Source organism: Astyanax mexicanus, chromosome 23 (assembly GCF_023375975.1).
Source record: "Astyanax mexicanus isolate ESR-SI-001 chromosome 23, AstMex3_surface, whole genome shotgun sequence".
Classification (NCBI taxonomy): domain Eukaryota; kingdom Metazoa; phylum Chordata; class Actinopteri; order Characiformes; family Acestrorhamphidae; genus Astyanax; species Astyanax mexicanus.
In genome coordinates this window covers 32,220,590-32,234,146 of record NC_064430.1, presented here as the reverse complement: position 1 = coordinate 32,234,146, position 13,557 = coordinate 32,220,590, and the positions used below count along the sequence as shown (strand labels likewise).

Here is a 13,557-nt window from a genome sequence, read left to right as displayed (position 1 = left end):
TTATGACTGGACTGTGTATTAATATTACAGATGATTTTTAATAGAAGAAATACCAGGCATAAAAGACAAAAATAAATTAAGTAGAATTAAAAACAATAACAATATAAACGAATGTAGATCAGGCTACTTCATACAAACAAACAAAAAATCTGAAAATGCAAAATGCAAAAAAACTGCATTACAAAAATAATAATATTCCAAGTACTCTTATCAGCCCTAAATGATATATGGACTTTATTGTTGAGACAACATTTTAATAGTTAAAAAGTCAAGAAAAAGGTTAGAACCAAACACACCAAACCCCACTAATGCTTTTGTTGCTGAATTCAATTAAATCCTCACTGTAGCTGCAAAGATTAAGGATAAAACCTTCCCTGGACAGTAAAGACAGTTACTCCAAAAAATAAATAGGAGCATAAAGAGAAATCACGATTAATACCTTTGATTTCAGAAGAAACAATACATTAGCAGGTGTCCCAATACATTTGACCATTTAGTGTGTGTATACACTGTTATAACTAGGGGTGGGAATCTTATAATAATACTATCACAATACGATATTATCACAATACATTGCCCACGATAATGATTATATCATATACTACTATACTTTACAGCATCTGAAGAGGACAATTTATTTCAGATTTACAGAATTTAACAAACAATATTCTTTAACCCAGGTTTACCCTATTAATTGGATTAATGCCACCACGTGTAAGATAAAATACTATAATATCCCTCTCCAGATTTTACATCAGCAGCTACAAAGCAGATCCAAATCATGAAAGGACCGAATGCTGCTGCCTCAGGTCAAGTAGTGAGGTGTAAATTGGCATAGTGTTTAATCCAAAACTCTGAGCATTCAAATGCCACAAACATGCAGCAGGTGATCTACATCCACATCATCCAGCCCTGAAATCTCAGTCAACTGCATTAATCACAACACAGCTGTTACTCTTTCACAAACGCCTTACACAACATGTCTCTTTTCCAAATCTCAAACCAGCTGCTTAAACCAACATCTTCTTATAAGAAAACGCAAGCATTACATGCTCCACACAAGCTCAGGGGCAGCTGTGGCAGCAGGGCACAGGCTACTGCAAGCACAGCACACAGCAACACAGGGCAAGGCAGGCCAGGCCAGGGGACAGGAGCAGGGCTGCACAATTAATTATACGGTATTATATTGTGGATTTAATGTAATGTAACTGCCTTTGCTGTGTTTAAAAGTCATAAACTCAAGGTATAAACCCTTTCTTTGTGGTTGTAGATCAGCTATTTTGGTTATTTAGTTTTACAAAATTTGTATATTTAAAGCCCCTGGGAAAGTAAATGTGTGTATATTTTATGAATATTTTCCCAACTCTAATAAATATCGGTTGAATTTCACCATCACTCTTCTTTAGATGTATAATGGGCGGGACTAAAACTGGATGACCTCAGGCTGACCTCAGCTGAATCCTGACCAATCACAAGGTTAATAAAATAGCACTGCCCTCTCTTCGAGCCTGAGCAACCGTCGACCTGTGGGAATTGTCAAGCTGGTGAGCTTTTGTTTAGTAACTATTTTACTAACTAATTAGACTATTCAAATTTCATAGGTGTGCATTCTCTGGATGCCCATTCAGCCGTTAAATAGATACAGGTCTGTCTTTCTTTAAGGTTTTACCACACAAATATTGGATATGTTTTTAATTCTGCACTGGGCACAGTGAAGTCGTCTACAACACAACCAGCTTCTGTAACCTCACGGAGAAGGCCAGCGGTTTGGCTAAAACTCTTTACTCAGGCTGGAGCTTAACATTTAAACTTGGCTAAAGTTTAGTATTATAAAAATAAATGTATATAAAAAAATGTGTTCCCAGAGGCTTTAAAGAAATTTTGTCTTACAGCTATATAAAATTAAATAGTCTAAAATAGAGTCTAAAATAATGCCTAAACAACTGTTCTCATATTTATTGTGCAGCCCTACACAGTAAGGGGGTGCTGCAGCAGCAGGGCTGGCTGACCGTAGAGGTACTCTAGGGGGTCCTGGCCGGAGATTAACCAGTTGCGGAAGAGGCGCAGGTGGTAGGAGCACTGGTGGAGGTGGTGGGCCAGAGCACTGTCCAGAAAGAGCGAGTGGTCGATATTGGGGGCAGTGGAGAAGCGCCTCAGCAGCTGGGCTACGTGGTGCTCCTCCAGGGGTTCTGAGGAAGAAGAGGTAGAGCGTGGAGGTGCGAGGACGAAGAGAGGGAGTGGTTCAGGGGTGGGGGTGGTCTGGGGGTTATGGACGATATATTGTCAGACTTTAAATTTCAGAAGATTACCCAGATTTTATTCAGCTCTCTAACCTTTCACTGGGCAGCTGGGCCCATTTACTCCGTTTACATCCACAGGGGTTGAACAATAAACCTGAAACACCTGTCATTTTAGTGTGGGAGGTTTCATATCTAAATTGGAGCAGCCTGGTGGTCAATCTTCATTAATTGCACATTGCACCAGTAAGAGCAGTGTGAAGGTTCAATTAGCAGAGTAAGAGCACAGTTCTGCTCAAAATATTGCAATGCACACAACATTATGGGTGACATACCAGAGTTCAAAAGAGGACAAATTGTTGGTGCACGTCTTGCTGGAGCATCTGTGACCAAGACAGCAAGTCTTTGTGATGCATCAAGAGCCACGGTATCCAGAGTAATGTCAGCATAAGCACCAAGAAGGACCAACCACATCCAACAGGATTAACTGTGGACGCTGTAAGAGGAAGCTGTCTGAAAGGGATGTTCGGGTGCTAACCCGGATTGTATCCAAAAAACATAAAACCACGGCTTCTCAAATCACGCAGAATTCAATGTGCACCTCAACTCTCCTGTTTCCACCAGAACTGTCCGTCACCACAATAAATTATTGTGGTCTAAATCCATGTGTTTCAGTTTCATTCTCCAAACCCTGTACACTGGCTTTAAAACACACATGCCCGTAGCTCAAACATCCATTGTACACAGCCTGAACTTAACAGCTAACCCTGTTCAAACAGTGGAAGGTATGGGCAAAACTTAATGTTTTATTCATACAGACAGCAGTGTGTTACACAGAGAACAACTCTACACAGTTTTGAGTGTGTGATGATTAAAGCATGCAATAAGCACATTGCTAATGAATGTCTTCTTAATTGCATTACTTTCTAGTAGGGATGCAATGTTTTTCTGTATTTTATTGAACCGTTCGGTTTGGCCTGTTCGGTTCGATACACCCGGATGGATCGCAGTATTTCGGTGTGCGCACTAACAGAGTGAACAAACGCTCTGGTACTGAATGGCCCTGAGGGGCTGCTGATCGCGTGCTGTTGGGGGGTAGCGGTTGGTGGTTGCAGTGAGTGCTCCTCCTTTTCTATACCACTATAAACTGGCTGTTTCCGGCCGTTTGAATGAGCAAAATCTGTTCAGAATAATGTTAATGAACACTACAACACTGAAGGAGCACAGACCTATTATTTAATAAAAATGTGTAAGAACAGCTAAACACAGCGCTGCACCTCAAACACAGACAAGTGGGGAAGCTCGCCCACACCCAGAGCTGCCTGATTATACCATTCTAACTGGTGATTTTTTTTATATAGTTTGATTTGTAAATTAAGGTCATAATAGTTTTGAATGTTTCATTACAGTTTAATTTTATTTTGTTTTCTCCCCTAATTCAGTTAGTTTTAATTTTTTTTTTAGAGTGAGTTTTCTAGTTTTTATTAGTTTTGACAGAAAGCTCAATCTGAGAAACACAAACAAACTCAAAAACTCAATAATCTTTACAGGTTTCCCTGATTTTCACCAAAATTATCAACTATGAGTGAGTGCGAGAAAGAGATTAATCAGTTTATCCTCTGCGTGGGGTGTTCTGATGTATGAGCTACTCACAACAGGTACTGTATCTCCTGTTTTATCTCCCTCGCGCTTATATTCTATAACGCTACGGACCTCGAGGCGCCGCTGCGCTGCTGCTGTTGTGCCGAACACCGCAACCACAACACCGCCCGCTGTAAAACTGCTAGAGTGGAAACAGCGCTTATAAATAAATTAACAAACACAAAAACGAAGTGTATTATATCAGTAATTTCAGTTGGTTTTAGTATTAGTTCTATAAACTCTCAATACAGTTCCAGTTAGTTTCCTTTTTTTCTTTTAATTACCGTTTTTATTAGTTTCAGTTACCGAAAATGTTTTTTTTACTTTCAGTTTTTGTTATTTCGTTCGTTTTTTTTTTATGATAATACTTGGTTACTTGGTTATATTGCTTTATATAAAATAAAAATAGCATTAAAAAACAGATACCTATGTCACAGACTATTTCTGGACTGGTGGGAAATCTCAGGTCAGGTTGGGTTCGGGCAGATAATCTAAACTCTAATATTGATATATCGAACCCGAACCGTGGCCACACTGTACCATTGCATCCCTACTTTCTAGCAACATTAGCCTTGTAATCTTGTTAAGCAAACTTGTCTTGGCTGATCAACTAATAATTGGGATAATGGAAAAAAGATCCTAGACATCTCGGGAGAGGCCACCATAGGTCTAGTGCCTCTGCTGGATGGTTGAAGTATGATGTGTACCTCTGCACAACCCCTATATGTTTCAATGACAAAACAGCCCAGTTCATTTTTCTTCTCTATACTGTCTTTCCATCTCCAGTGTCCCACTATTCCATCACTTAGATTTCCCTGAATTACCACATTTTTACTTTTTTCTGAAATCAGTTTTTAAACCTTATTATTTGATATCAGTTGCTAAACTTAGGAATTAAGTGACTGACCGACAGTGATGCCTGGAGGAGACCAGTCTTCTGCAGGACCTGCATTGCACCTGTTCTGTTCATTACATGGACTGCATGCATTGTTTCTGGTCCTTTAGGCTGCGCTGCAAACTCAATGAAGGAGGTCTGAGACAGATGGGGCAGGTCTACCAAAGAAGCAGGTGAGTCTGGCTCCGTTTCTGACTTCTACTGATCACTGCACTTTGTAAATGCAAATCTGACAACATGGCGGATAATTCTGGATTTATTTTTTATAGAATGGAAGACAAGAAAAACACAGTGTCCATGTTTTCTACAGTTTTTGCAGCAGAAAGAGTCTAAATCCTTAAACAACTTAATATCACAATGCTGAATTAAATAATACTGTAATATGTGACAAATGCTCATTTATGAACTTTATTCTCCCAGAGCGAGGTCACAAGGTCACTGCTCATAGCATTTTAGCCCTTCTGATTCATGATCACGACCAGCTTTCAAATTAGTTGTAGCATAAAAATCCTTCATTACCAGATACAAGCTAGCACAGTTCCAGTAGATTTATGATATTTACAGTCATATGAAAAAGTTTGGGCCCCCCTATTAATCTTAATCATTTTAGTTCTAAATATTTGGGTGTTTGCAACAGCCATTTCAGTTTGATATATCTAATAACTGATGAACACAGTAATATTTCAGGATTGAAATGAGGTTTATTGTACTAACAGAAAATGTGCAATATGCATTAAACCAAAATTTGACCGGTGCAAAAGTACGGGCACCCTTATCATTTTATTGATTTGAATACTCCTAACTACTTTTTACTGACTTACTGAAGCACAAAATTGGTTTGGTAACCTCATTGAGCTTTGAACTTCATAGCCAGGTGTATCCAATCATGAGAAAAGGTATTTAAGGTGGCCAATTGTAAGTTGTTCTCCTATTTGAATCTCCTCTGAAGAGTGGCATCATGGGCTCATCAAAACAACTCTCAATTGATCTAAAAACAAAGATTGTTCAACATAGTTGTTCAGGGGAAGGATACAAAAAGTTGTCTCAGAGATTTAACCTGTCAGTTTCCACTGTGAGGAACATAGTAAGGAAATGGAAGAGCACAGGGACAGTTCTTGTTAAGCCCAGAAGTGGCAGGCCAAGAAAAATATCAGAAAGGCAGAGAAGAAGAATGGTGAGAACAGTCAAGGACAATCCACAGACCACCTCCAAAGAGCTGCAGCATCATCTTGCTGCAGATGGTGTCACTGTGCATCGGTCAACAATACAGCGCAATTTACACAAGGAGAAGTTGTATTGGAGAGTGATGAGAAAGAAGCCATTTCTGCAAGCACTCCACAAACCTCACCTGAGGTGTGCTTTTGTATAATGAGAATATATATTTGGCATAATAAGAAATGGCTTCTTTCGCATCACTCTCACATATATGAATTATCAAACTGAAATGGCTGTTGCAAAAACCCAAATATTTAGAACTAAAAATGATTATGATTAATAGGGGTGCCCAAACTTTTTCATATGACTGTGCATTGTTTTCTTACCAGATTGGAATCACTTTTGAGGGTCTAGACTAGATAAGTGTAGGCACTGCATGACATGCAGGGGAGAGTAGAGTATAGAGGGTGTAGTTAAAGGTGAGTGAGGGGGAGAGTAGAGTATAGAGGGTGTAGTTAAAGGTGAGTGAAGGGGAGAGTAGAGTATAGAGGGTGTAGTTAAAGGTGAGTGAAGGGGAGAGTGGAGTATAGGAGGTGTAGTTAAAGGTGAGTGAGGGGGAGAGTAGAGTATAGGAGGTGTAGTTAAAAGTGAGTGAGGCGGAGAGTAGAGTATAGAAGGTGTAGTTAAAGATGAGTGAGGGGGAGAGTAGAGTATAGGAGGTGTAGTTAAAAGTGAGTGAGGCGGAGAGTAGAGTATAGAGGGTGTAGTTAAAGGTGAGTGAGGGGGAGAGTAGAGTATAGGAGGTGTAGTTAAAGGTGAGTGAGGGGGAGAGTAGAGTATAAGGGGTGTAGTTAAAGATGAGTGAGGGGGAGAGTAGAGTATAGGGGGTGTAGTTAAAGGTGAATGAGGCGGAGAATAGAGTATAGGAGGTGTAGTTAAAAGTGAGTGAGGGGGAGAGTAGAGTATAGGAGGTGTAGTTAAAAGTGAGTGAGGGGGAGAGTAGAGTATAGAGGATGTAGTTAAAGGTGAGTGAGGGGGAGAGTAGAGTATAGGAGGTGTAGTTAAAGATGAGTGAGGGGGAGAGTAGAGTATAGGAGGTGTAGTTAAAAGTGAGTGAGGGGGAGAGTAGAGTATAGAGGGTGTAGTTAAAGATGAGTGAGGGGGAGAGTAGAGTATAGGAGGTGTAGTTAAAGGTGAGTGAGGGGGAGAGTAGAGTATAGAGGGTGTAGTTAAAAGTGAGTGATGGGGAGAGTAGAGTATAGAGGGTGTAGTTAAAGGTGAGTGAGGGGGAGAGTAGAGTATAGGAGGTGTAGTTAAAGGTAAGTGAGGGGGAGAGTAGAGTATAAGGGGTGTAGTTAAAGGTGAGTGAGGGGGAGAGTAGAGTATAGGAGGTGTAGTTAAAGGTGAGTGAGGGGGAGAGTAGAGTATAGAGGTGTGGTTAAAGGTGAGTGAGGGGGAGAGTAGAGTATAGAGGGTGTAGTTAAAGGTGAGTGAGGGGGAGAGTAGAGTATAGAGGTGTGGTTAAAGGTGAGTGAGGGGGAGAGTAGAGTATAGAGGTGTGGTTAAATGTAAGTGAGGGGGAGAACAGAGTATAGGGGTGTAGTTAAAGGTGAGTGAGGGGGAGAGTAGAGTATAGAGGTGTGGTTAAATGTAAGTGAGGGGGAGAACAGAGTATAGGGGTGTAGTTAAAGGTGAGTGAGGGGGAGAGTAGAGTATAGAGGGTGTAGTTAAAGGTGAGTGAGGGGGAGAGTAGAGTATATTGGGTGTAGTTAAATGTAAGTGAGGGGGAGAACAGAGTATAGGGGTGTAGTTAAAGGTGAGTGAGGGGGAGAGTAGAGTATATGGGTGTAGTTAAATGTAAGTGAGGGGGAGAGTAGAGTATAGGGGTGTAGTTAAAGGTGAGTGAGGGGGAGAGTAGAGTATAGAGGGTGTAGTTAAAGGTGAGTGAGGGGGAGAGTAGAGTATAGAGGGTGTAGCTAAAGGTAAGTGAGGGTGAGAGTAGAGTATAGGGGTGTAGTTAAAGGTGAGTGAGGGGGAGAGTAGAGTATAGGGGTGTAGTTAAAGGTGAGTGAGGGGGAGAGTAGAGTATAGAGGGTGTAGTTAAAGGTGAGTGAGGGGGAGAGTAGAGTATATAGGGTGTAGTTAAATGTAAGTGAGGGGGAGAACAGAGTATAGGGGTGTAGTTAAAGGTGAGTGAGGGGGAGAGTAGAGTATATGGGTGTAGTTAAAGGTGAGTGAGGGGGAGAGTAGAGTATATAGGGTGTAGTTAAATGTAAGTGAGGGGGAGAGTAGAGTATAGGGGTGTAGTTAAAGGTGAGTGAGGGGGAGAGTAGAGTATAGAGGGTGTAGTTAAAGGTGAGTGAGGGGGAGAGTAGAGTATAGAGGGTGTAGCTAAAGGTAAGTGAGGGTGAGAGTAGAGTATAGGGGTGTAGTTAAAGGTGAGTGAGGGGGAGAGTTGAGTATAGGAGGTGTAGTTAAAGGTGAGTGAGGGGGAGGGTAGAGTATATAGGGTGTAGTTAAATGTAAGTGAGAAGGAGAGTAGAGTATAGGGGTGTAGTTAAAGGTGAGTGAGGGGGGAGTAGAGTATAGGAGGTGTAGTTAAAGGTGAGTGAGGGGGGAGTAGAGTATAGGAGGTGTAGTTAAAGGTGAGTGAGGAGGAGAATAGAGTATAGAGGGTGAAGTTAAAGGTGAGTGAGGGGTGAGTAGAGTATAGGGGTGTAGTTAAAGGTAAGTGAGGAGGAGAATAGAGTATAGAGGGTGTAGTTAAAAGTGAGTGAGGGGGAGAGTAGAGTATAGGGGGTGTAGTTAAAGGTAAGTGAGGGGGAGAGTAGAGTATATAGGGTGTAGTTATATGTAAGTGAGGGGGAGAGTAGAGTATAGGGGTGTAGTTAAAGGTGAGTGAGGGGGAGAGTAGAGTATAGAGGTGTGGTTAAAGGTGAGTGAGGGGGAGAGTAGAGTATATGGGTGTAGTTAAATGTAAGTGAGGGTGAGAGTAGAGTATAGGGGTGTAGTTAAAGGTGAGTGAGGGGGAGAGTAGAGTATATGGGTGTAGTTAAATGTAAGTGAGGGTGAGAGTAGAGTATAGGGGTGTAGTTAAAGGTGAGTGAGGGGGAGAGTTGAGTATAGGAGGTGTAGTTAAAGGTGAGTGAGGGGGAGAGTAGAGTATATGGGTGTAGTTAAATGTAAGTGAGGGTGAGAGTAGAGTATAGGGGTGTAGTTAAAGGTGAGTGAGGGGGAGAGTAGAGTATATGGGTGTAGTTAAATGTAAGTGAGGGTGAGAGTAGAGTATAGGGGTGTAGTTAAAGGTGAGTGAGGGGGAGAGTTGAGTATAGGAGGTGTAGTTAAAGGTGAGTGAGGGGGAGAGTAGAGTATATGGGTGTAGTTAAATGTAAGTGAGGGTGAGAGTAGAGTATAGGGGTGTAGTTAAAGGTGAGTGAGGGGGAGAGTTGAGTATAGGAGGTGTAGTTAAAGGTGAGTGAGGGGGAGGGTAGAGTATATAGGGTGTAGTTAAATGTAAGTGAGGAGGAGAGTAGAGTATAGGGGTGTAGTTAAAGGTGAGTGAGGGGAGAGTAGAGTATAGGAGGTGTAGTTAAAGGTGAGTAAAGGGGTGAGTATAGTATAGGGGTGTGGTTAAAGGTAAGTGAGGGGGAGAATAGAGTATAGAGGGTGTAGTTAAAGGTGAGTGAGGGGTGAGTAGAGTATAGGGGTGTAGTTAAAGGTAAGTGAGGGGGAGAGTAGAGTATAGAGGGTGTAGTTAAAGGTGAGTGAGGGGGAGAGTAGAGTATAGAGGTGTAGTTAAAGGTGAGTGAGGGGGAGAGTAGAGTATAGAGGTGTGGTTAAAGGTAAGTGAGGGGGAGAGTAGAGTATAGGGGTGTAGTTAAATGTAAGTGAGGGGGAGAGTTGAGTATAGGAGGTGTAGTTAAAGGTGAGTGAGGGGGAGGGTAGAGTATATAGGGTGTAGTTAAATGTAAGTGAGGAGGAGAGTAGAGTATAGGGGTGTAGTTAAAGGTGAGTGAGGGGAGAGTAGAGTATAGGAGGTGTAGTTAAAGGTGAGTAAAGGGGTGAGTATAGTATAGGGGTGTAGTTAAAGGTAAGTGAGGGGGAGAGTAGAGTATAGAGGGTGTAGTTAAAGGTGAGTGAGGGGGAGAGCAGAGTATAGAGGTGTAGTTAAAGGTGAGTGAGGGGGAGAGTAGAGTATAGAGGTGTGGTTAAAGGTAAGTGAGGGGGAGAGTAGAGTATAGGGGTGTAGTTAAAGGTGAGTGAGGGGGAGAGTAGAGTATAGAGGTGTAGTTAAAGGTGAGTGAGGGGGAGAGTAGAGTATAGAGGTGTGGTTAAAGGTAAGAGAGGGGGAGAGTAGAGTATAGAGGGTGTAGTTAAAGGTGAGTGAGGGGGAGAGTTGAGTATAGGAGGTGTAGTTAAAGGTGAGTGAGGGGGAGAGTAGAGTATAGGGGGTGTAGTTAAAGGTAAGTGAGGGGGAGAGTAGAGTATAGAGGGTGTAGTTAAAGGTGAGTGAGGGGAGAGTAGAGTATATGGGTGTAGTTAAATGTAAGTGAGGGTGAGAGTAGAGTATAGGGGTGTAGTTAAATGTAAGTGAGGGGGAGAGTTGAGTATAGGAGGTGTAGTTAAAGGTGAGTGAGGGGGAGGGTAGAGTATATAGGGTGTAGTTAAATGTAAGTGAGGAGGAGAGTAGAGTATAGGGGTGTAGTTAAAGGTGAGTGAGGGGAGAGTAGAGTATAGGAGGTGTAGTTAAAGGTAAGTAAGGGGGGAGTAGAGTATAGGAGGTGTAGTTAAAGGTGAGTAAAGGGGTGAGTATAGTATAGGGGTGTGGTTAAAGGTAAGTGAGGGGGAGAATAGAGTATAGAGGGTGTAGTTAAAGGTGAGTGAGGGGTGAGTAGAGTATAGGGGTGTAGTTAAAGGTAAGTGAGGAGGAGAATAGAGTATAGAGGGTGTAGTTAAAGGTGAGTGAGGGGGAGAGTAGAGTATAGAGGGTGTAGTTAAAGGTGAGTGAGGGGGAGAGTAGAGTATAGAGGTGTAGTTAAAGGTGAGTGAGGGGGAGAGTAGAGTATAGGGGTGTAGTTAAAGGTGAGTGAGGGGGAGAGTAGAGTATAGAGGTGTGGTTAAAGGTAAGTGAGGGGGAGAGTAGAGTATAGAGGTGTGGTTAAAGGTGAGTGAGGGGGAGAGTAGAGTATAGAGGTGTGGTTAAAGGTAAGTGAGGGGGAGAGTAGAGTATAGGGGTGTAGTTAAAGGCGAGTGAGGGGGACAGTAAAGTATAGTTTTTATATAGTGTTACAGATAAGAAGAGAAGAGAAGAAGCATCTTTTTGCTTTTATGCAGCAAAGAAATGGCTCAGACAAGCAGCATCAGCAAACAGTTTCAAAAAGCATCTGATTTATTTATTCATTTATTTATTTTTAAAGGAACGTAAATCTCTGCGCAGGAGCACCTGCTCTTTCTGGAGGCTTCTCGCGGTTTCCGGGAGGCTACCACGGGAAAATCTGGACACTGGATTATGTACAGTAACTGTAAAACTACAGCATTAATAATCAGCATCTTACATGCAGATAACTGATGATGATTATGAAACAGCTCATTAGCTCTCCTCTGCTCCACTCCTAAACTGCATCTTAAAGCAGTTGGAATTAAATTTACCTAAAATACTACGACTATCTCCTCTCCTAATATTAGAACTTTAATCTTGAAGCGAACTGTTTTTATTTTTAAGAGTGGCCCTAAAATGCTGTGGTACATGCGCAAACGTACTTAAACATTCCGATTGGGGATGTAATCGGGCACAGGTGTTTACAAGGCTGTTTTACTTCTCTGTATCGGATTATTAAAAGGATTATTCACCTCGTTCAATCGGATAGAAATTGTATTCGGAGCGGCCTCAATTAGATTTTTATCTGATTTTTAACAGATCATTAGGCTGCATGTAAACGTACCCACTGTGTAAAAATGTTATGATAAATGAACCAAATGCTCCAAAATACTGTTGCGTATGGAGATAACCAGTGGGAAAGTTAGCCTGTTTAATTTAAAGAGACAAAGGAAGGTTAGAAAATGGGAGTATACAAGTTAATTTAAATAATTCTTGATACATAAAACGACACAAATGTCACACATGGACTAAAATGTAAATGCTGGATATGGGCTCTTTATAATAATGTATTTCTATATCCAGTTGAGAACCACTGCATCTTCTCCAATACAGTCCCTGATTTAAAAACTGTGAGCTGATTTGCTCTGCTGGTTTGGACTGAAGGTAAAAGCGTGACAATGGTAGTGAAGCCGAAGGGCAGGCTGTATGGTTACTAAGATGTAGTGGGTGTACTGTGTGGGCTTGCAGCTTACCTCACAGGAGCAGTATGGCTGTGTGTGTGTGTGGGAGGGAAATGTAGTGTGCACTTCACTAACCTAAATCTTTAAGCTCAGTCTGAATTGTACAGTGGATACTGAGCTGCGCATGATATGATAAATTCAATCAGTACTAAATCAGGCATGCAGGTTTAGTACCACTCCCACTGCTTACAGACTAGTAAACACTCTATAATGGTCTATACTCCACACTATCAATATTGCAGTAAATATAAAGACACAATAACATGATATATGGTACACAATGAGAAACACAGAATTACAAGCAGTACAAGGGATTAGAGAAATCTCCCTCTAACAATGTTACTAAAATTACTGCACAGTTATATTTGCTGCCTTCCTAATGTGTGCACAAAATCTCAAGACACAAGATCATAAATCATAAGATCTGATTTTACAGCTCTACTGAAGACCTACAGGCAGATGACCACCTAAAACTAGAATTAGGGAGTATGAAGGCATAATATTTACAAGACACTGAACTACTATTACTTATAGTAAATACTGAACCATTTACAGCAAATGCTAAATAATAAACTAAATATCATTCATTTATAATAAAAACTGAATCACTGAATCATTTCTACTACATAAAGTAGTTACTGAATCATTTATTTATTCATTATACTGCATCATCTATAGTGGATGATTTAGATACTTAATACACAATCATAGTAAATACTGAATAATTTAAAACAAATATTAAATAACTCTGTATAACACTTACAGAATAACAATAATAATGCTTTTAAGTTACCTGCTTTCCACAATACTCTGTATTGCAGCAGTTTATCCTTTAGACTTCATGTTTCTATAACCTTTTCTATTTTCTTTATTCTACTGTACATTCTACAATACCCAGCATGCACCCAGCATTATGCAAATTTACACCCACTGGAAATCCTTCTTAATGCAACTCAAGTGCTTAACGCATCCTGAATGATGCTAATAATGTTATTAATTCATAGGATATCGGAGGATCAGAGGACGCATGTTTACAGCAGATGTACTGATGGTGTGTAAAATAATGCAGCTATACTGCTCTGTATCTCCGACACATTAACTGCTCTAAAAGCCCTTGAGAACATATGGCAGTGGACAGTGAGGTCAATCTGCTCACAGAAGGTGGAGTACATAGTATCTATACATAGAAATGCCTTTCACTCACAGTAAAACATTTTTTTTATGTTGTGTATAATGTATATTTAAAGGAGAATGGTTCACCAGGACGTACACCTAAATCTGTGGCCCAAA

The 13,557-nt window shown here is 40.9% G+C and overlaps 1 protein-coding gene and 2 long non-coding RNA genes across 11 annotated transcripts in view; 2 read left to right on the top strand and 1 right to left on the bottom strand.

Moving 5' to 3' along the window:
- Positions 1-13,557, bottom strand: part of ppip5k1a (diphosphoinositol pentakisphosphate kinase 1a) — a 96,049-nt gene that overhangs the window by 35,198 nt on the left and 47,294 nt on the right. For 4 of the 7 annotated variants that reach the window (XM_049471139.1, XM_049471141.1, XM_049471143.1 and 1 more), the window contains one exon: positions 2,010-2,189. The exons of the other annotated variants lie outside the window; for them this stretch is intronic. In XM_049471139.1, the coding sequence (XP_049327096.1) occupies positions 2,010-2,189 (180 nt within the window). The remainder of the gene's footprint in view (positions 1-2,009; positions 2,190-13,557) is intronic. 7 annotated transcript variants of the gene reach the window in all.
- On the top strand, positions 6,052-7,490 carry LOC125787227 (uncharacterized). 2 transcript variants are annotated; one of them, XR_007429143.1, is made up of 4 exons: positions 6,052-6,407; positions 6,618-6,701; positions 6,996-7,247; positions 7,290-7,490. It is a non-coding gene; the product is annotated as an uncharacterized LOC125787227 (long non-coding RNA). The 2 variants fall into 2 exon arrangements; XR_007429144.1 differs by lacking the exon at positions 6,052-6,407 and having other exon boundaries at positions 6,591-6,701.
- LOC125787226 (uncharacterized) lies at positions 7,514-11,292 on the top strand. 2 transcript variants are annotated; one of them, XR_007429141.1, is made up of 5 exons: positions 7,514-10,060; positions 10,143-10,680; positions 10,722-10,804; positions 10,887-11,092; positions 11,134-11,292. It is a non-coding gene; the product is annotated as an uncharacterized LOC125787226 (long non-coding RNA). The 2 variants fall into 2 exon arrangements; XR_007429142.1 differs by having other exon boundaries at positions 7,514-9,799; positions 10,090-10,804.